Consider the following 23,908-nt stretch of genomic DNA (forward strand, 5'->3'; position numbering starts at 1 on the left):
GATGGTGTGTATGTTGGCAAATACAGTCTATTTGTGAGTAAAGTGGCTCGATAAGGTTTCCGGCGTGGTGGTTGTCGGCTCGGCGGGGCTGGCGGGTTGTTGGCACTCCGCCACCGGTAACCGACACCGCAATTTCTTTGCTCGGTTTTTCGATGAATTAGCATAGCACCTCTTACAACATAACTGCCCAATATTGGGCTCCTTCCAAATGTTAGTGATTATAGTTGTTAGATGAAGTAATAAAATATTTACACTGTGTATACAGGCGGTTATAGTTGTATGTTTTGCTGCTTCTGTTAAGTGACTTTTCTAACGAATTAGATAATGACGAAACATTTTTGTATCGTCTTTATACAGTAGTGGATTTTTTTTAATCAATTTATTTGAGGGGTTTTGTCGGTGACCGACAATGCCACCCCCATAAAGCTTATAAACAAATCAACCACAACATAATATTATAAACTATCTATACCTAAATATTACTTACAACGAAATCTAAATATATGTCTAGTAGGATACGGGCTTCCCTTGAATTAGGTGAGGCTAGAAAACTACACTTTCCTAAAAGACCATCACCGAGGCTACTACGTCGGGATTCGCCCCGACCACACAGTAGTGGATAGTAAGCATCTTTTTAAAAAAATGAACAATAATGATTAAAGGATCGATTATTTTTGTAAGAAACAAAAGCGAAAATTGTGCTTTCGTGTCTGCCGTTAATGTATTTTTTTATTTTTTTGAAAAAGTCAGATTTAAGCTATTTTCCTAAATAACACAGTAGGGTGTAATTATTTGAGTCGGTGTTGCATGTAAAGCGGTAATGCGGGGTTTTTCCAGGTTTTCCGGTGACTCAACCGCTACAACTTCCGCCGTCCGCGATGACAGAATATCTTGATTGAAAAACGTGGTTTTGCATTTTTGTTGTATTTCATATTGCATAGTCATAAATCATGATGCATTATGATTTTATTATTTTGTAATTTAACTGACAAACTTTTTTTTGCTTTTTTGTGTCTGAGATTAGTGTCAGCGCTGCTACTTTTACATCGAATTCTATATAGGGGACCCATACACACCCTAAAGTATTATCATTAAGAGGATTCCACACCGCCGTTTTTCCATACACACGTTGTCCCCTGTTTCCTCCCTGGATAATGCCGGTAGAGTTATGATTTTTTTCCTGAATATATGGCCACTATAAGCATGTCCCTATGTTTTCTTTTTTTTCATAATTTTATTATTAAAAAAGATAAGAACGTCCAAAAACCCAAAAAATGGCCAGATTTTCCTCTGTGTTCAAACGCCCAGAAAACAAAACTGGCTAAAATATACAAAAAAAATAAAACATAGGAACACAGCTCAATCCTTGCCTTAATTCTTAATGAAAAAAGTACTTAAATCGGTTAAGTTTTGGAGAAGGAATCAGCGGACAACGAATCAAAGATTTTCTGTTCTTTTATTGGAACTTTTGTCGTGTTGTCTCTATCGCGCTCTGCGGTGGGAGACTTGAGATTGGTGAGACAGCAATACATTTTCAAATACCTATTTTCAATTTCTCTCGCCCCTCGAGTATCCTCTTAAGTTTTGTTATAACCTGTAGATTTATCTGTGCATGCTAATCACCTCAATGTCTTGCGGCAGTCGTAAACGACTGACCGTGAACACCTGTTAGTGCCAGTAGCTGGCCGATTACACCGGTGATTAGAGGTTACTGGCGAGACAAGTAGGTCACTCGTTGATGGACTGGTTTAGCGGGTAATGTGCACGTTTGAATGCTTAATGCCAGTGGATACTGGAGACAGAAATCCGGGTATTTTTATATTATATCTCTATTTATATTAATAAACCAGTTACTAGATGGACTGTTGATAAACCAGTGTTTACGTTGACGTGGCTTACCCAGCGCAGCTAGGAACCAGTGGTACTGGCGCCAGCAGTATCAATGTAAATAAGCACAATTGACATTGATACAGGAGGATTATTAGGCCACATGAATCACAACGAGTGGAATCTACGCTAGTACGTATTGATGCAATAGCGGGCAAAAGTTGCTTGATGCTGAGCTGGATTAAAGCACGTTAAGTATTTGGAGAACACAAGCTTAGCAAAATATGCTTTGCTATCGAAGCATATTCGTTAAGCTAACTTCTGCGTGTTCTGATGTCTGTTCTGAATCTCTTTCGATTAATGATGAAGGAATCTCTATGGATTCCTTACAAAAAAGTGCCTAAATAACTTCTGATTGTTATGTAATTAATTGACCTGATGTGACACTGGCGTCTGCTACTGTACCAATGTAAACATATTATTTTTGGGACAAAATAATCGATGGAAAGCGGCCATATCTTTAACGAGCACAACTAGATGCTCCATTAAAAGATATTACTCAATTTATAGCTGCTGACTGGGAATTCCACGTAGTAAATCGTACGTACGTAATGAGTAAACTAAAGGCTGAGGAGCTTGTGAGGATAGCTTCCCGAACGGTCGTAAAGTAGATTATTAACAGCAAGACGCTGAAGACCTGTACGGCCGGCAGCAATGTCTTGGTCGTCTATTTCTTATCTGATTGTATACTGTAGCACACGTAAAATAAAGTCGAATTTTCCACAAAAGTTGGCTGTGCAGGAAACAATAATGTTTTGTGGGAAAGTAAACTCTATTTTCTGGGTTCTAGAGCAAACAATCAGAAAGCAAATGGTCGTCGACGGCGACATTTCTGTAGACCATGCGCGGAGTCTAAGCTACTCGTAACTGCACCCCCGAAGATTAATGACAAGCCGAGGATTAGATTTTGCGTACTCCTAAGTAAAGTTGGCTGACGACGAGGAACGTCAGCTAACTTCATATCGGAAACGTGCAAGAATAGTTTGAAACTTGAAAGTTATGACTCGGAGTTTTTGCTTCTATATCTCTATTATTATCTCTACTATTCCTTAGTTATTAGCATAAAGGCCCTGTCGGAGGTTTTAAGTAAACCCCGACGAATTGTATACGTTTTAGCTTTTGTCATAATTATGTATTGGTAGGCCCAACTCAAAACTGTGTGTTTGAGCCTGGGGAAACTCGAAAGTTTTGATGTTGGTATAATATCGTAAATTGCGTTCTGTTTTTGTTTTAAGTGTCTAAACACTAGGCCGAAGTTACGCGGCGTAAATTCCGCATGATTACTGTCTGTAATGTATTTTAAATTACCGATGACACACTATTCCTTCGCGTTCCGTCCGTATTTACTATTTTGTATGCGTTGATGTAATCATGCGTAATTTACGCCGCGTAACTTCGGCCTAGTGTGTTTAGACACTAACACATAATTTCAAAAAGGTTTTCAAAAATCAGTCTTTTGGTACAATTTGTATACCTGCAAATCTAAAGTGCCACAAACTGTGCTTGGTTTTGATTGTACAATAAAAAGTTATGCCAGCAACTTTCCAGCGTCGGAAACATCGGCTGTAACAAGCGCATTACCGCACCAGCGCTGGAACCTGCTCGCGGTGTTAAATGATGCATAAAAATAAAGTGTTCCATACACATACTCTTTGGCGCACCGCCAAAAGCTTAAAAACAATGTTTCGCGTACATTTTGTTTATAGGTGAGATCTGTACCTTGATTCTTCTATTTTATGTTATGTAAATGCGGCTTCGTATCCGCTTTCTTGTCCGATTCATTCTGCCTTACTCAGAGCAAAAAAAGGAAGCAACGGCTTGCATTCCGGGAGAACCCTGTTGAAGTGAAAACGTGAGGGAGAGGCGTACATTTTCGCCGGCCTGTGCCCTATAGGAGTGAGCACACTGAGACGAGCCGTGCCGGGGCTCAGCGTGCCGGGGCTCATCGCAAAAATCCGCCTCCATACAATTTGTATGGAAGCGGAAATCCGCTGCACCCCGACACAGTGTGCGATACGCGCATCCGCTTCCATACAATTTGTATGGAGGCGGATTTTTGCGGTGAGCCCCGGCACGCTGAGCCCCGGCACGGCCCGTCTCAGTGTTTTTTTTTTAATGAAATAAGGGGGCAAACGAGCAAACGGGTCACCTATTGGAAAGCAACTTCCGTCGCCCATGGACACTCGCAGCATCAGAAGAGCTGCAGGTGCGTTGCCGGTCTTTTAAGAGGGAATAGGGTAATAGGGGAGGGTAGGGATGGGAAGGGAATTGGGGAGGGTAGGGAAGAGAATAGGGTAGGGGATTGGGCCTCCGGTAAACTCACTCACTCGGCGAAACACAGCGCTAGCGCTGTTTCACGCCGGTTTTCTGTGAGAACGTGGTATTTCTCCGGTCGAGCCGACCCATTCGTGCCGAAGCATGGCTCTCCCACGTATAAACGACGTAGGACTAAAGGAGTGTGCTCACTCCTTTAGTCCTACGTCGCGTCAACGGACTACAGCCATCATGTCGCCATCAGTCTTTTGAATATTCAATTAGGTATCATGTCCTGATGTGAGTTTTTACATATTTTACCAATTCCAAAAAGTCCGACACCGGTTAGAAGGTGTTTTTTTATATACTTTTTGTACCAACAAGGTACAGAGGCCGGCTTAATGCCTTTAGGCATTTTCTATCACATAACTTTTACTAGTGTATTAGTCTCTTAAGTCCCTCACTAATAAGTCCCCGGGTTGCACTAGTAAAGCCAATTGGTTATAATAAACTTGGCCTTTACTATCCCAAAACTAACACCCGTTCATACTGACAAGGCCTCACGCAGTGACTGGCCGTCGTCTCTACATACATCGCCTCCCAGACACAGAACTGCTGACACTCGCGCATTCACACATACATGGTCACTACACTAGTAGTACTAGTAGAAACAATTTCGTAGTTAGACAAGATGCTATACTGGATGTAATTAGGAAGGAAGCCACATTAATATTGCTTTAAAAATCTAGAATCGGGGTACCTACTGATTGTGTTGTTCTTTAATTTCGCGCCTGTTTAAAATCGTCAAGTAATGTTGGAGGATTGTTTTTGTTTCATCGCCGCCGCCGCTCTGTTTTTCAGGCGATCGGCTTTTTCGATCGTTTTAAATTAATCTGTGATCCGCAGTATGGTAAATGGCTTTCGTTGGGTTTAATTCTTCGCTTTCGTGTGCCTTTATTTACGTTTCGAATGATAGGCTAACGAATGATAATAAGTGCTCTACTTGTGTCTATAATCTGTATGTTCTCAAACCGCTGGTTTAGACGAGTATGGAGATATGGATGATACTATAAGTTCGTAGCTAGTAATCGTATCGTGTCAAATGTACGGGAGTGGTCAAAATATTTAAGAGTCCGGGTGCCATCGAAATTCTCATACAAACGTAATACCAAGATCATTTCCCATACGAGAATATTTCCCATATTTGAGTTATTATTCAGCTTATGACAGTAATTACCTAGGTTCCTGTACAAAGATTCACTGCAAAATATTTACATACTAAAAAATTTGAACGATTACAATGTGGTATGTAAATATTGTAATCGTTCATATTTTTAATTTTGACACATTCCATAACGTTACGTTGCTGTCTTGAGTCTATAGGAACTCATGCTCATCCGTCTGAAATAGTGCAATTTAGGTGGTCTACTGTATACAATTTATATTGTGCATGAGGCTCAGTGTAGCGTATGCAAATCACGAGGAACGCAGCCGTGTCTTATGCTAAGTTGCGAGGGTAACTGAACATTTCAAATGAGACGTATAGGTCTATAGACTTCCTAAGATTTGCTTAAGTCCTAACATGGTAAGGTTTCCTTTGATTTCCGTGTGTTTAAAAGCATATTTGGCTTTCTTTAGACATTTGAGATAAGTATTTTACATTTATTGGGTGGAATGACTTGGACAGTCTTTGCAGGTTTGAGGTTCGCTTGTTCCACCGCCTAATACTTTTCTATTATGAGCTGCTATATCCTGTAATTGTCTGGGTAATATAATGATTTATGCAGTTTTTCTATTGCCGGCGTCGAAGCGAAGCGTTAATTTTATGCTTAATCTATGAATGTAAGTTTTAAGGTATAATTTATACTAATATGTTTGTAAAACACCTACCATTAATTTCTATCATAATAATAATATAATCCACACATACAGACATGTATAATATTTGTTTATTCAAATGAGTAGTTTCGTTACCATTAGAGGTTGTTTTATTACAATTTACAACAAAGACCTTGGTGAACACATTTTGGGTGGAACCCGTATGCCTTAAAAGGATCTTCATTGTAATAACACAAGTCGTGTGTCATGTCTACCGTTGGGTTTATTGTTTTAGTAGCACCCACATTTTGGTGTTAGAAAATGTTATACAAACATTAAACAGTAATGTTTCCCTAAATTAATGCCAAGTTCTACGATATCTATTATTATAATAGAGTCACTACACTAAAAGGTAACTACGAACTTTATTTGAGAGTGAGTACAGCAAGCCAAGATACTGACAATATCTTTTCTGTTCTCACTTCACGCAGAACTAATTAGGATGAAATTTTGTGATTGACATATTTGCCTTGGAAAAGGACAGGGGAGAGCTATTATCGTAGCAAGATGTGCGGCTTCCGTGCGATACTTACCTATAATTCCAGAGCTTCTAGAAGAACAAGCCAATTGCGCGATGCCAAATAGAAGATGACTTGATGAATAGTCAATAGAGCAGGGGTCACCAATTAGTTTCGCTCGGGGTCCATATTAAGAAACGAAACAACCTTCGCGGTCCGCACATCAAAAAAAAAAAAAAAAACAAAGGTAATTACGGAATTTACAAAAGTATTTATTTACTTTATTAATGAGAAGTGTCAGTTTTTGTTTCTAATTATCTCTTTGAAATTTGGAGTAAAATATTGGTGCAAGCTATTGACATTAAATCCTGGAGATGTTCATCAGTAAGTCGAGACCGAAATTTATTTTTAAAGAAGTTCATCTTCGAAAATGCTGGGTCCGCAAACAATGGGTCGGCGCGGTCCGGATGCGGGCCGCGGTCCGCCATTTGGTGACCTGCAATAGAGCAACTTCGTCGTGTACCTAACTATACACAAGTATATAAGAATGTATAAACAGGTAACTATATACACAAGTATATAAGAATGTATAAACATTCATATATACTTGTGTAGGTATATAGTTACCTACCCGACGAAGTTGCTCTATTCGTCAAGTCATCTTCTATTTGGCATCGCGCAATTGGCTTGTTCTTCTAGAAGCTCTAGAACGAACTGTCACCAGCAGTATTTCTGGACCAATACGACCTACAAACCTTCAAGATGAGAGCGTATTCCCTCTTGAAGGGCCGGCAACGCTCCAGCATGTCGCTGGAGCGGATTGCTTTCCATCAGGTGACCAGTTTGCTCGTTTGCCCCCTTATTTCATAAAAAAAGAAGCTCATTCAAGTCTTACGAGTATAATGACTATAATTTTGGATGTTTAATATGCATTAAACAATAACAAATATCACGCACGGAATCACAAGTCACAACCTCACCCCTATTATCATGTTAACAGTCTGTGCCTTGTCGATTTTATTTGACCCTAAATTTAGTCGTTGATCCGTTAAATTAGATGTTAATATGGCCATTTGCTTGTAATGGCGGTGAGCCAACCGCCTTTTGATGATCTACTCTGTCAATATTTTGTACGTCTAATGAGCCATTTCAATCATTTACTATGTTTGTGTTCTTATTTTTTACTAGATGACCTAGATGGCTTTTTCTACTTTTCAGCTCCATCATAAATACTTATTCAAGAGAATAGTAGAGTGATGCTTAGCAAGTTAGCACATTAAAATGTTTGAGTATGTCATATTAAAATCTAGCCTTTTATTGAGTATTTAAAGATTTTTGGCAAAACTATAGCCTAGGGAACTCTATCCTCTGTTTGTGTTCAAACACGTCTCTCGTTCGTGAAGCACCGGTAACGCTGTTTATCGCCAAACACGACTTGGATTATATCTGTAGCACTCATATTGCAGCCGCAGGCCTAGGCTACCAAGTGTGTGGACCGGGTACTTGTACTTTTTTTTTAAACAGGCGAAGGAAAAACAGTTTTTCTGACTGTTTCATGAATCCTTTTTACTTAATATTGTCCGCAAATTGGTTACGCTAAAAATTGCACATCGAGCAGCAAGTCGCTTCCCGGGGTGCAAAGAAAGTACCTCAGTAATAAATTATACAACAATATGGTTTAGCTTCTTAATCGTGAAGATGTAATCAGGCAAACGGATAGACTGACACTGTAAAAGCCCCTCTCTACGGTTATTACCCGTCATTGACAGTGATTGTGGCATGCTACAGGTTTGCAGTCATGGTTTATCATCATCGCCCAACATGGAGCCTTAAGACTCTTACAAACTTCTGCTTGATTTGGCACGTTTTATTTGATAGATTCGTTGTTCGTGGAGCGTTAAGGCAGAGGCTGCTACAAAATTATGTGTGATTTGGCACGTTTTGGTTTTGTAGATTCGCATATATCCACTCCAATAGTCCTTGTGCTAGCCCAAAGGCTCGGCATATTTACCTGAGGAGGGAGGACTCATAACGGTATTTATGCTCCGTACCTACCTGGCGCTCGGGGAACTTAAATCAGTGAGTGAGTGCTTAATTCGAGGAGCTTTGTGTTCCGTGTCTGTGTATTGATAGCACCCCGAGGCTCGACACTGAGTGAGGAATTATGTTTACATGATAATAATTTTCATGTGTAATGCTAAGTAGTAAGTACTCGCGGTCTTGCTCGATAGTTTTACTCCAAATCGAGCAATAACCACCGCGTGGACCGCAAAACTAACAGCTCGATGGCTCGCTTCGCGCTGGCTCGATGGAATTAAATATTATGTCAAATATGTCATTTCATTCGATTCGAAGTAAAACTATCGAGCAAAACCGTATGTGAGTACTTAGCATTAGATAATATCCTCGCTAGCAATGGTAATTATCTTTCCTTGATTTTCACGTACCTACTCCGTAACTAACTCCTTATAGTTTTACACAGATAAAGATCCATAAAGTTAAGAGGAGTCCACACCGCCCTTTTTTCCATACAAACGTTGTCCCCTGTTTCCTCCCTGGATAATGCTAGTAGAGTTATAATTTTTTTTCCTGAATATCTACGGCCACTAATACAATTTCCCTATCTTTTCTTTTTTTTCCATAATTTAGTTATTAAATAAGATATGAAAGTTCAAAAACCCAAAAAAAGATTTTCAACTGTGTTCAAACATCCAGAAAACAGATTTGGCTAGATTATACAAAAAAAGCAAAACATAGGAACACAGCTCAATCATTTTTTTAATCTTTAATGAAAAAAATCTTAATGCAGTGCACAGACTACATCTACTTACCAATTTTCAATAGTACAGCTCTTATAGTTTCGAAGAAAAGTGGCTGTGACATACGGACGGACAGACAGACAAACAGACATGACGAATCTATAAGGGCTCCGTTTTTTTGCCATTTGGCTATGGAACCCTAAAAATTGCTTTAAAGACAAACCGCTGTGTATCTATAACGTCTGTATCATTTTATAAGGTAGTAAAACTATTAGAAATATGGATTTAATTAAATATACCAGTCACATTCATTCTATATCTCAGCGGTTAGCCCACTCAATGGCATGTATTTTACACCGCATATAACTAAGTCTTGGCTTTTATTGCTGCTGTTTTCATTATAGTCCTGTTTTTCATTAAGCTAACCAGTTAATGAACACAGCGACATGCAATAACATAAATCTGGAATGTTCTTAGTGGAAAATTGCGAATAAATGTCATTATAATGTGCATACGCCGCCCACGCAAGACGCCGCGGTGTCTGAAGGCAAACCAGTATCAATTTCAATGTATATCTAAAAAATTGTATTACGTACGTCTGTCTATCTGTCTGTCGCTTAGATCGCTAATCGGATTATGCGTGAAGTTTGGTGTGGGAATGAGTTAATAAGTTTTATTCCTGTCTTCCGGAACTTGCTTGCTGGGAAGCTAGTTTAAGTGCTGAGGAAAGGGACTGATGGACTTCGTATTTCCTCATACACTTGCAGGCTGCAGTTGCGCTTGTATTGTTTAACGAGCCAGCAGAATTAGCATGACCACAGTAGAAAGGCGAAAGGATGGGATCACGTTGGCAGGTTTTAGGGATAAATTGACAGATTTCCCTTGTCAATCTACTAGACTTTATCTATTCTTGCGTAGAAAGAAACCTACAGTGCCCAAACAGTATAATGCAGGCCTATCAGAAACTCTACGAATAATGATGACGCTGTGGTTTCTTCTTTCATAACATCTTTAACTTTTCTCATCACTAGACATCGGACAGACGACGGAGTATAAATAGAATATAGATGAAGTCACGTGCAAAACTAGTATTATATTCTCAGTATTCACTATTAATAAGAATATGCAAATGTAGTAATATATGCTAGCGGAGACTCATTCATTTCCTATCGATTTTTTATCGGTGTATCGCTAATGAAAACTAGTAGTCCGATTCTATTTTAGATTGTGGGAATGAATACTGAATATGTCGGTATTGTATGTTATTCCAATGATTAATCCTCGACCCTGATTGGTTTGAATTCTTCATCAGTTTCTTGGTTCGGTTCAGCGTTCAAGGATAATGATGGGTCTGCTAATAGCTGTTTAATTAGATTATAAAACATATACACCTGCATTGTGACATTAATAAGACGTTGCACTTTTTGTTGTTGTTTTCTCTATGAATTTCTGATTGCGCTGTATTGATGGTATTTAATTGTTTCTTTTAATAGTATTGCAACAGTTAATATTTACAACAGATATTAAGATTATTAACACGTCATGGGCTATTTCTTGAAACTTGAAACGTGAATAATTTTTCAAAAGTATTATCCCATGGAGGTACGTCGCCAAATAGGAGATAAAGTTAGTGTGCTAAGAATTTTTACGCGGAAGAAGCCGCGGAAAGGAGCTAGCTTTATATATTTGTATGGAAGTTTGCAATAAACCGTATAATAAAGCTGAAGTTGTGTGAAGTGAGAAGCCAAGTGAGCTAAGCGCTAAGTCGGGCCCGGTCGAGTCGGCACGTTTCCGTGTTAGTACCGAGTTCTGAAAAGCCGGCGGGCACGCGACATAACGTGAAATATCGTTACATGTCGTTACTATTGTGTATTGTTAGTGAAATCTCAAGGTATTATTGGTAAGGTTTCTAGATTTTTTGGACCCCATAGAAATAATTCCTTCGCAAGAGAGTAGGTAACAAAACAGATTAATCGTAGGTTTTTGTCCCGTTGTCTTTGTTTATTTGTCGTCAAAGTTTTCGTTGTCTTTATTCTCCCTACAGACAAAACGCATTTTTAGGATGATTACAGTAAGCCTGCTAAATGAACTGCCATTTAAAAACTATGTCACCAGCATAAAATATAATATAATTAGATAATTGTTGTTACTAGCAAATAGCAATATGTCAGTAAATAGTTGAATGCATCAACGACTTGACTTGAATTAGTGGCCTGTGGAGTGTGGGCACTGGGGTTTTTGTGACTGTTTGTGTTGCTTATGTTAGTTTTCGATAAAGGTCATGTAACGTCATCGATTAGGTGATTTACCTATTTACTTTTTGTTTTTCTGTGTATCTTGAAGCACAAAATATGACGACTAGCGAAACTAAAATATGTAATAGCTGCTAATCGGAAACTTAACGGAACTCTAAAGCTGATATGTTGCTATTGTTCTATAAACCTACTAAGCAAAAAGACTTCGAACTGGCTCCTCGCTAGCTGCAAGATCCAAAGCACCCATAATAATGCGACTCATGGCAATTTGCGGCCCATAATAGTAAGGCTTAGGCCGTTAGACGTGAGCTTTACCGACGTCGTATTCATAAAAGATGTTAATTGGTAGCCATTCTAAGTCAGCTACACCTAATTTGTGCTTTTAGAATAGAGCAAAGGCTCTATTGGGGCAGCTACAAATACTAGGTACTTGCATTTAATTTTGCTGGATTGGAAATTGGACATTGGTAGATTATCCAATAAGGCTCACTTGGAAACAATACGTATTATCATGAAATGTCAAACCTGAAACCAATGACATCGAGGTATAGAATACATTTTGTATGACTTTACAAATATGAATAATCATCTAATGAAGGTTCTCCTTGTCTCCAGATGCGGTCTGCACGCGGACTTCACGGAGCTGACGGCGTGCGTGGGCGGCGAGCTAGACCGCCACGAGGGCTCCGCGGTCCACAGGAGATACTTCTACATCACGCTGCTGAGGGAACCTGTCGCCAGGTGAGGGAGATATGGAAACATCGTCGCTAAGGCTCCAGTCTCGAAATCAGCGGGGCGGGAGCGGCGCCGGCCCGATTCAATGTATAGATTTACATGGATAAGCCGTCTTGTACGCCGCGCCGGCCGCCGCGCGCCGCGCGCTGTTGCGCTCGCCCGCGTGATAATATTAATAACATCACATTGCATCTGTAAATAATTTTAAATGTAATTTAAATATGAAAGTTCTAGAACAGTTCAGATTTCAGCGTTAATTATACTACTTGACACTAGATGGCCAAACCTTTGAAAGATAATACAGACGTAAATTCGTATAATTTTGCATAAGTTTATCGGAATAATCATACTTGAATACTGGTAACTGTTATACACTTAGTCTTAAACACATTTAATAGCTAAAACCGTAGTTATATAGCTTTTATTATTATACTACTTATAAACCGCCATCTGTCGTCATCTATGATAACTATTTGAAACGTAACAAATATCCAGGGCTGTATTCAGAATTATTATTTTACTAACCGATTCAGTGCGGATGACACGGTAGCCGTGTCATACATGTTTTTAACGTGTGGCATGTGACACGTGAGCCGTGTCATTTAGAAAGCAATTGTATCTCCCTTAAATAACACTTTAGAAGGTTTTACTCCGGACAAAACCGTCTTAATTTTCCACGTAATGCGTTGACATCAAAGTATTACTAATCCACTAACGATTTTTGTTTTAATCTAAGTTGTTTCTTTCGAAAATATTTTTAATTAGCTGTTACCGCAAACTTCCTTATCCATAGGAATAAAACGTTTCCCTGCGGTTAAAAGTGGTCTTGTACCTATGAGCTTTATTACTGGAACTCTCCTCCTTTTTGGAAGTCGGTTAAAAAACTTAACAACGAACTTGTTCAAATTTATCTACGAATGTATAATAATTTACATCGGAAACCCCGATTATATTTAGTATACTCGTTTTTCTAACTTTGAGACCTATATAAGGTTTGCAACATCTGAATAAAAAAATCGCTTACCTGCCATTTTCAGGTTAACACTTAGTAAAGCTACTCGAAGTCAACTCAAAACAACGTAGCCTTCCGTTAGCATCAATGGTTTAGGCTCAACTAAACAATAAACCTTTTTGAACGTGGCGGGTGACACGGTTGCCGTGTCATCTACTTCTATGGCGTATGACACGGATAACCTGTCACGAGAAAATTGTGTGCCGCCACGACTGGAAGTCTTCAAAAATGTGCGCCGCATTGAATCGGTTAAGTATCGCAATGACAGTTTTATTTGCTAACTAGATGTCCCGCGCGGCTTCGCCCGCGTAAATTAGAAATTTTACAGAATCCGTAGGTACATTTTCCCATAAAAAATATTTCCCCCGTTTTTCCCACATTTTCCTGAGTTTCTTCTGTCGTATTAGTCTTAGAGTAATAATATAATATAACCTTCTCGATAAATGATGAGTCTTACTCGATAAATGATCTATCTAACACTGAGATAAGTTTTTAAATCGGACTCTTCAGGTTTATAATATTAGGTAGATATAGATTTTTTTTAATTATCGCTTGACAAACTCGAGTCTCGATCTAAAAGACTATGATATGGTAGTGATGATGATGATGATGATGATGAAGAATGTAATTTGCATAGTAGCATATGCTTTCTGTTCTTAAAACAACGCCGAAACTCCCAAACTCGTATCTATAAAGAATCAGGAATTCTCTCAGCACCTTCCGAACCACAGTATACCAGGTATATCTCGGTGCAAAATCTTACTTGTTGGTAGCATATGCTTAGAATACTTCTCACGAAACCGAAGTCACCATATGTTTCCCTATAAGTTTTGAGGAGTTCCCTCGATTACTTATGGATCCTTCATCAGATCATCACTTTTCTGAATATAATACCAAATTGGGATGATACCCTATATACCAAAAGAAAAATTTTGAAAATCGGTTAACCAACGGCGGAGTAATCGTTGAATATAAGAAAACGAACATAACACCTCCCCCATTTTGAAAGTCGGTTAAAATTGTAGCCTATGTGTTATTTATTTAATATTTTAATCAGCACATGAATTGAATAACAAAATTTTTTTCAAATTAATCGTAGCACCATCTGTCAGGACAAACTAAAATTGAAATAGAATAATATTGAATGCGATGATAACGCCGTCCGCCGGATCTAATGTAAAACATTCCAAAATCAACAACTCCTTATAAATAAGAAATTAATTGAAAAAACATTTTCCAGTAGACCAAACTGTAAATCTAAACCATTCTCGAATCTCCACGAACACACACAAAAAATTTCATCAAAATTGGCCAAGATAAGATAAATCCGTTCAGCCGTTCTCGAGTTTTAGCGAGACTAACGAACAGCAATTGATTTTTATATATATAGATTTATCTTTCGATTTCTATATAGTCTTATTAAAAAAATAATCGGACAGAGTAACAACTTAAGTTAGCTAAAATAAAAAAATAATCGGACAGAGTAACAACTGAAGTTAGCTAAAATTGTGTTTATTTATGTACTATGTATTTTGAGACTATGCAATTTTGTCGCGTTCGCGATTCACTTTCACTTTTGTTGAGTTTCAGAACGCGATATTAGGTCCTCCAACGCGCACGCGAATTTGAACTTTATGCAGCGGTAATAAATTACAAATTGACTCTCCATTTTATTTAGAAAACGTTTGTATGGGAAATAGAAAAATGCTGTTTTGAGGATTTTCCCGGCAATTATTCGAATTTTTCTCACCTTTTAAACCTTCCCTAGACCTCCACGAATAATTCAAGACCAAGATAAGATAAATCCGTTCAGCCGTTCTCGAGTTTTAGCGAGACTAACGAACAGCAATTGATTTTTATATATATAGATGTTGACGCGCGCTGACATTTGGCCAGCCGTAGGTAATTGATAAAAAATTTTTTCATTAAATTTTTGAAAAAGAGTACTTACCTATATCCTAGTACCCACCCCATTCCCTTCCCTACCCTATTACCTCTTAAAAGGCCGGCAACGCACCTGCAGCTCTTTTGATGTTGCGAGTGTCCATGGGCTACAAAAGTTGCTTTCCACCAGGTGACCCGTTTACTCGTTTGTCTCCTTATTTTACATTAAAAATTCGATCAAAATTCTAACCCTAATTTTAATGGTTCACCTTATTATAATTAATATACTTACATTTTTTAAAGTTCTGAGTACGTCCCATAATATTTAAGAATTTTATACATCTAGTGTAAGATAGCTGAACTACGTAGTAACATCAACATCGACCTAAGCTAGTAGTTTTGCTTTTACACGATAGGTGAAATATGGAAAAGTGGGCGGAGCTTGACACCCCCTCACCCCGCAAATTGTCACGCGTTGTTTCTTAAGGAAATTTGATTACCATACCTCCTCTCTGTATTAGCTCCGTGGCATAGACTTACTCTTCATGCAGATATTTATAAGAATAATAACTAGATATGCTCTATTTTTAAGGAGGAATCAGAATTCAGAGGAATACGTTACCTCGATTTACTGTATAGGTCTCTATCACATTAATACACGTGTCGGCGCAGAGAGAAGCGTGATGGCAATAGTTTCTTCGTTTAAATTCTACTGTACGTCCGCGTTCCCTGTTATTTCTTAACGAGCTTTAGTAGAAGAAGAAGTATTATTATATACAAACTTTCATCCCCTATTTGAACCCCTTGGGGTTGGAATTTATCAAAATCCTTTCTTAGCGGATGCCTACGTCATAACATCTACCTGCATGCCAAATTTCAGCCCGATCCGTCTAGTGGTTTGGGCTGTGCATTGATAGATCACTATGTCAATCAGTCAGTCACCCTTGAGTTTTATATATACAGATAGATAGAAGAGTAAAATATGTTGTTTTCAGTTCTGCAGCTACTACTCATTCACAGGAGTTGTTCTCGAAATATTCTGATATAATATAATCTATATTCAAATTAAAATCTACAATATTTAACAGTTGTTATTACTTATTTATTGTTGTTTTCAAATCAAAAATAATTTTTCATAATATAAACATTGTGTTTTCGGAACAGCGAGCTCGTTAGTCTCTCGGTCAAACATTGTTGATGTTTATGCATAAATAATTTATTTAGTGCATAGCATTTAAACCCGCTCGTCCTGCGCTAATTAGTCAATTAATTAATTTTCAAAGAGCATATTTGCTCCGTAAAATATGATAATTATAAAAGCATTAAATGGACCGAGGAGTTTTTAAAACACTATAAAAGTCATAGCCGGGATCCGCGGTAAATTACATTTTCATGGCCCCGCGCTGAATATTCCCCCTCGAGTTTCATAAACGATGAAAAGATTGCCCGGGAATAAGATAAAATTTATCAATAAGGCATGTCAAGGTTTATGTAATAGGATTTTGAATGGTTAAAAATCTTGTTTCTTAACGTAATATCTAATTTACAATGGTGTAGTTTTATTTGGTAGGATTAAACACTTGTGCCAAGCTTTACTAATAAATAATAATTGCTTTTGAAATGTGTCCTGTTAATGCCCCTCTTCACGTTAGGTCTCGATAGGTAACCATCATTGACACCATAATTGCGCAGCTGTCTGCATCCAGCAGTATACACAATAGCCTAGGAACAATAAAAAAAACCGGCCAAGTGCGAGTCGGACTCGCGCACCGAGGGTTCCGACAGCTTAAAGGTATTATAGACCTGAGTATTTGGTATGAATTTCAATTTAATACCTCTACGCGTTTATGAGGAAATGGGTAGTAAGTTTAAAATTATTAAAAAAATATATATTATGTGATGTAACTAAAAATTTATGGTTTTCGTAATTTTTCCTTTATCTATGCTATAAGACGTTGCTTCGTACCAAATTTCAAGATTCTGAGTTCACGGGAAGCACCCTGTAGGTTTTGATTCCCTTGCAAGTGTCGAAAATTTGCGGCATAAACGGCTGTATCTTTTGATTGCGTTGGCTTAGAAGTTTGATTTTTTCACAGCTTCAAGGAACAGTAGACCTGAGTAATTGATATAAATTTCAGCTTCATACCTCCACGCGTTCCTGAGAAAAAGGGTCTTGACAGACGGACAGACGGACAACAAAGTGATCCTATAAGGGTTCCGTTTTTTCCTTTTGAGGTACGGAACCCTAAAAATCGGCCAAGTTCGAGTCGTATTCGCGCACGAAGGGTTTCGTATAAAAAAACTACAATTTTGGCCTTTTTTTGCTTTATAACATAGAGCAAAAAAAGGCCAAAATTATAGTTTTTTTATATGGGAGCCTCCTTGAATTTTAATTTTATTTTTTAGATTTCGTGATATTTTCAAGTGCCTATCTGTTGCCATTATCGACTTAGAGTGAATTTTTTTTTACCCTTTGGGTACGGAATTATAATTGAAAATTTCAGACAGTTAAATAATATGCTTTTTAGTTTTTTTACGCGTTCACGTCATGTATCCGAACATCATGGGCCAACGTGGAAACGACGGTCGTAGGCACTACAAGTTTTAATACGAAAAGTTGTAAATTTTCTTGATCGTGGATAACATTGGTTTCCTAGTTCCATATAAGTAATTGTGTACTGGATTACTTATCTACCAATTATAAACTACACACACCAAGTTGAGACAAATGGGGCTGAAGTTTCGAGATACATTAATAATATGATGGTCCGGCCGCCAGACCACAAGGTCACGCTGAATTAATAACGGCCAGGAATTATGCATGGCCCTAATCGCTCCGGACTTACGACCGAGTTTGTACATGCATGCTGCAGATAGTTCATACTCTTTACTCTTACTAATGACTTTGTGGAGATCATTTTATGAGAATAAGTTATGAATTTGGGTGTGCAAACTGCAAATAGAGTGTGCTGTGTGAAACTGAGCGATTTAATAATTATTATTGACTTCAAGTACAGGCGATTACGGACGTGTAGCATATTCGTATATGGTTCGGGATCGACGTTGATTGTGCATAATGTAGACAGCGGTGCAGTCAGGTGTCAATCTTGGGCCTTGGGCCTTGGCCCATCGTGAAGATGAGGCATTGACAATATTTGTAATAAAGCAATTTCCAAAGCCAATTCAGACAAAAATTTAAAACCTAAATAATAAAGCTTGCATAATTGTACATCGGGCATAATATTAGGAACAAGAATTTTACCAATGATGGCAATAATGGTCCAGCATGAAGAGGGGACTTAATAGGATCTTTATAGCTATGATTATAGACATCGTCAAAGTATTTCAATACCGAAAGTAAAGGTTTCGATATTGAGAATTGTTGAGATTACTTTGTGAAATAGTTGGGTATAACGTCAATTTGTTACAGATACCTATCGGAGTACCGGCACGTGAAGCGGGGCGCCACGTGGAAGGGCTCCCGACACTGGTGCCAGGGCCGCACTGCCACCGGTAAGTCACAGTATAGACTAAACGAGTGAGCACACTAAGACGGGCCGTGCCGGGGCTCAGCGTGCCGGGGCTCATCGCAAAAATCCGCCTCCATACAATTTGTATGGAAGCGGATGCGCGTATCGCACACTGTGTCGGGGCGCAGCGGATTTCCGCTTCCATACAAATTGTATGCAGGCGGATTTTTGATGAGCCCCCAGCACGCTGAGCCCCGGCACGGCCCGTCTCAGTGTGCTCACTCCTATATAGAGTATAGACTATACACTATCTCAACTCAAACTCAACTCAAAAAATTTTTATTCAGAATAAATTTTTGCAAATATTCTCTGAACGTCGGGTCTACACTGGTGCCTACCACCAGTTCGGGAACTAATCCGGCGAGAAGAACCAGCGTAAGAAACTCGCACGGGGCCCACTTTATTTACCAAAAAAAGTGAGAAGAAAATTAATCTTTTAAAATAAAGTTTACAATGCTGTCACTTAAATTATCACTTAAGTACCTACATACTTATAGTATATAGCAAGATGAGATATTATACTTACCTCAATATAGCCGTAGCCATAGCATCAAAGTCCAAACCGTATAACCGAGGCACTTTGTATGGAGTTTTGTGAAGATTTTAAATGGTTTGGCTGTAGATCGTCATAATATTATGTCTACTAATTTCTCTACCTCGTTGTACCGAGAATATAAATTGTATTTTGACAAATATTTAATTTTAGCTTAAAATAATATTTCTTCGCAATACATCGAGCTTGTATTTAAAAGCAGCAAAGTTTTCCGGTCATACGCTACGTATCCATGTGCGCGATTACTGTATGCAATTCTAGTCTATATACTAATATTATAAAGCGGAAGAGTTTGTTTGTTTGTTTGTTTGAACGCGCTAATCTCAGGAACTCCTGATCCGATTTGAAAAATTCTTTCAGTGTTAGATAGCCCATTTATCGAGGAAGGCTATAGGCTATATTTTATCACGCTAAGACTAATAGGAGCGAAGAAATAGAAAACAATGTGGAAAAAACGAGAGGAAATTATTTGAAAGGGCTTATTTGAATGCGCTAATCTCAGGAACTACTTGGCCGATTTGAAAAATTCTTTCAGTGTTAAATAGCCCATTTATCGAGAAAGGCTTATAAGCTATATTTTATCACGCTAAGACTCATATGAGCGAAGAAATAGAGGAAAATGTGGAAAAAAACGGAGGAAATTATTAGAAAGGGCTGATCTCACGAACTACTGTAGCAATGTACTTTTTCTGTTATTTGGCACAGATAAGAAGTAGACCACGTGAAGGATCATAGGCTATTTTTTGTGGAATAATTTGTCTGTGAAATATCTAATTTACGAGGGGGAAGCCGCGCGGAACGTCTAGTTTATAATAAATATTCTATACAAATGACTAGGAGTATAACATTGATCTACGTTACGATCCGGCGGAACAAAATTGATTCCGTCGCAAACGAAGACGCGGGCGGCATGCTATAAACTTAATGGCGTCCGTAACAATAAATAACGCACTAAACTTAACAATATGCTTTTTGTATATTTATCTTTATTTTATACAATTTGACTATTTGAATATTTAACAGCAGTTCTCTGAAATTATTCTTAATGTAATCTAATTTTTTAACTTTTTGTTCGACAATAAATTTGTTGATGACCCAATAGATTTGAATAATCGTACGATAAATAACGAGAAATACAAAGATTTATTGATTTGCCGTGGATTTATCTCAGAATTCCGTGACCGATCAAAAAACAATAAATAATTCAGAAATCATGCATATTTATTTGAACTTTAGTCGAATTCCTGTAGACAAAATGTTATGTTTTGTGCTGAATTTTTTGTACCGAAAACATTAGGTAGCTTACACACACCCTGGTAGAGTTGCGGTAGGTTCTATCGTACCCGAAACTCTGCCTTAAGCGATGAGTGGAGCACCATGGGGTTTTAGTGGGTAGACAGGAGTCCTACATACCCCGGCCGCGATATCCCCAATTGCCGGGGATGCGTAAAGCATTTCCCCATGTTAAAAAAAAAAAGGTGGCTTACACAAAGTTTTGGTCTTTGTTTAATATGAACTATATTTACGATTCTAACTGAGCCCCACTTAAATAAATCCTCACATTTTACATTTTTGATTCTACATCATAATATTATTTTTGTGTTTATTGGTTTCAAAGTCTCTCTTTTGCTCCTATACTATAAAGTAATGTAGGAGCAAAAGAGAGACTGATTCGATTGTTTTTTTTAAACAATCGAATCTACTTGTCAAACCTTTTTAAGATTCGTCCTAACTGAACAACATTTCCAGCATCCGAGGTGCCTCCCTGCTACACGGGGGAGTCGTGGCGGGGTGTGACGCTGGAGGAGTTCGCCGGGTGCCCTTGGAACCTGGCCAACAACCGCCAGACCCGCATGCTGGCTGACTTGGCGCTCGTCGGCTGCTACAACGGCACGCTGCGCCACCGGACGGCTGACTCTGATAGAGTGCTGCTCGCGTCCGCCAAGAGAAATCTGGCTGCGATGGCGTATTTCGGCTTGACGGAGTTTCAGAGGGTAAGTTGTGAATGTGATGAACCTGGCCAACAAACGTCAGACCCGCATGCTGGCTGACTTGGCGCTCGTCAGCTGCTACAACGGCACGCTGCGCCACCGGACGGCTGACTCCGATAGAGTGCTGCTTGCGTCCGCTAAGCGGAATCTAGCTGCGATGGTCTACTTTGGCTTGACGGAGTTTCAGAAGGTGAGTTGTGAATGTGATGAACCTGGCTAACAAATATCAGACCCGCATGCTGTCTGATCTGGCGCTGGTGAGCTGCTACAACGGCACACTGCGACACCAGACGGCAGACTCGGATGGAGTGATGCTCGCGTCCGCCAAGCGGAATCTAGCTGCGATGGCCTACTTCGGCTTGACGGAGTTTCAAAAGGTGAGTTGTGAATGTGATAAACCTGGCTAACAAATATCAGACCCGCATGCTGTCTGATCTGGCGCTGGTGGGCTGCTATAACGGCACACTGCGACACCAGACGGCAGACTCGGATGGAGTGCTGCTCGCGTTCGCCAAGAGGAACCTACCTGCGATGGCGTATTTCGATTTGAAGGAATTTCAGAGGGTGAGTTATGAATGTGATGATCCAGGCTATCAATATCCTTAGTCATAGAATAGCAGCTTTTAGACCTAAGCGGGAAATAGAAGACTTTATTAACTTTTTAATGTAGGACAATGAATTTTATGTATTAAATAATGTATTAAAGTTATGCTGGGTGCGAAAACCTATGAAAGAACAAAAAAGGATATGGCCGAACAGTAAGTTTTTATAAAGTAGGTGATTTGAAATAACGCATCGCTAAGTGTCATCTAAGGATGCTTTGTGTAAAATCCCATACATTATTGATATCTTAATCCGCTGTTGGAACTGTCGAATACAATTTCACAAAGTACACATTTCAGGGGAGTGCTGTGTAAAATACCTAGGTTAGCGAAACCAACTTTATGAATCAGTTCAAAGTACGTTCACCTTCCAAGATAAGTCGGTATTTGCTCATAAGTCATAACTTATTGTAGGTAGTTAGTAATATTCAGTCTGCAGTTGTATATTCTAGCTGGCGTATAGACTGTCGTTACTAAATTGTATAGTATGAATCGCTTTTGTATGTTTTTTTGTAATATTATAAATGTGAAAGTACGTCTGTCCTTCTTTCTGACTGTTACCTCTTCGGGCCCAAATAGCTGAACCGATTTTGCTGAAATTTGGTACTTATAGATAGTTTGAGTCTCGAGAAAGGGCATAGAATACTTTTTATCTCGGAAAAATGCACATTCCTTTGTACTTGAATATTTTTATTAAGTATAAAGTTAGTTGCGCTGAGTGGAAAACATTGGCCGCTAACAAATTAACCTACACCTATTTACCTCAAAAACGTACATTACCTTAAGGCGACGCCTTGATAATTTGGCTGTAGCGATATCGATTTTTCTCAGCAATGACTAAAGCTAAGAAATTAAAGTTCATTACAGTTCAAGTCTTTGTCTTCGAATTACCCATAGCATAACACGATTGGTTAACTTTTATAACACAGAATAATCAATCAAAAAGACCTCTGTAAAAGAGGGATTTCGATTTTGCCAACAGAGGAGAGTGATCTTCCAAAATTTGTACATAGATTGGTTCAAGCATACACTTTGATTTGCCCATAGCTTATATGAATTGTATTTATGGTTTTTAAATTATGTGACAAAAACCATTTTGTCGATTAGGTACGCGCTTTCCATTTTTTGCTGTTCCATTGCTTGTTTTCTATGAGAGGCCGGCTCGGCCTACAGCAAGCAATCTAAAACATATCCAACACGGTTTTTTACTTTAAGGCGGCGTCACCTTAACTATTCTCTCGTCTACATGTCAATATTAGTAGTCGTAATCGTGCACACGACACGTACTACAACTTGGGTATCGCCAGCGTACCCTGAGGAATACTTGCACGCTACACTCGGTATCGGGTATTAAATATATTGAATTAAACGTTCAATAAGCTCTAAAGGAATTTCTATATACTGGTTATGTTTGAAAATGTGAAAATGTTTGTTTTAAAGCTGTAAGGAATGCCCTTAACGGCCGTTCCCAATATTCAATCTATCTCTGGTTTGACATACGACCGATCGCAGCTAACATTGAATTGACATAAAATATATGTCTCTAATGTCTAATGTGAGCTATTCCTATCTCTAGTAGGGCAAAACCAGAGATAGATCAAATATTGGGAATGGCCGTTAAAGATGCATGATCGCTTATTGCTGTTCTAATGATGAAATATATATTGTTTAAGGAGTTGATAAGAGTAGTCTGTAGTCAATATTTTATTTATTTATTTATTATCTATACCTAAGTTATGGAGACTGACGTCCACGGATGCTTGAGATGAATGAGGCTTGCACAGATCAGCTGGGCTAAAGTTATGAGTTAAAATTACGAGAAACTGCAGATAATGTAAATAGAGTGCTTCACCCAGAACTGGGTAAGTGGATCTTATTCAAAGTTCAGCTTGTGGCTTGTCCAAATATCTAAAAGATATTAGAAGCTGTGAACGAAACATGCATAGAAGGAGGTAGAGAAAATAAAAATGAGATCTCCACAAGAAATAATTTAGGTCATATTCTCTCTTCGCTGATCCCCGAAAATGCCATCAGCATGATAAATTAAGAAAAGCCCGACGTTAAAATATAATTGCACCTTATAAGCATAATATACGAAATAATAATTATCC

The 23,908-nt window shown here is 38.6% G+C and overlaps 1 protein-coding gene across 1 annotated transcript in view; it reads left to right on the top strand.

Annotated features, from left to right (window-relative positions):
- The window catches only part of LOC121729857 (heparan-sulfate 6-O-sulfotransferase 2), a 130,937-nt gene that overhangs the window by 101,443 nt on the left and 5,586 nt on the right, over positions 1-23,908 (top strand). The window contains exons 4-6 of the mRNA XM_042118508.1: positions 12,106-12,231; positions 18,552-18,634; positions 20,954-21,198. Coding sequence (XP_041974442.1) covers positions 12,106-12,231; positions 18,552-18,634; positions 20,954-21,198 — 454 coding nt within the window. The remainder of the gene's footprint in view (positions 1-12,105; positions 12,232-18,551; positions 18,635-20,953; positions 21,199-23,908) is intronic.

The sequence above is a fragment of the Aricia agestis genome, chromosome 8, assembly GCF_905147365.1.
Source record: "Aricia agestis chromosome 8, ilAriAges1.1, whole genome shotgun sequence".
Lineage (NCBI taxonomy): Eukaryota > Metazoa > Arthropoda > Insecta > Lepidoptera > Lycaenidae > Aricia > Aricia agestis.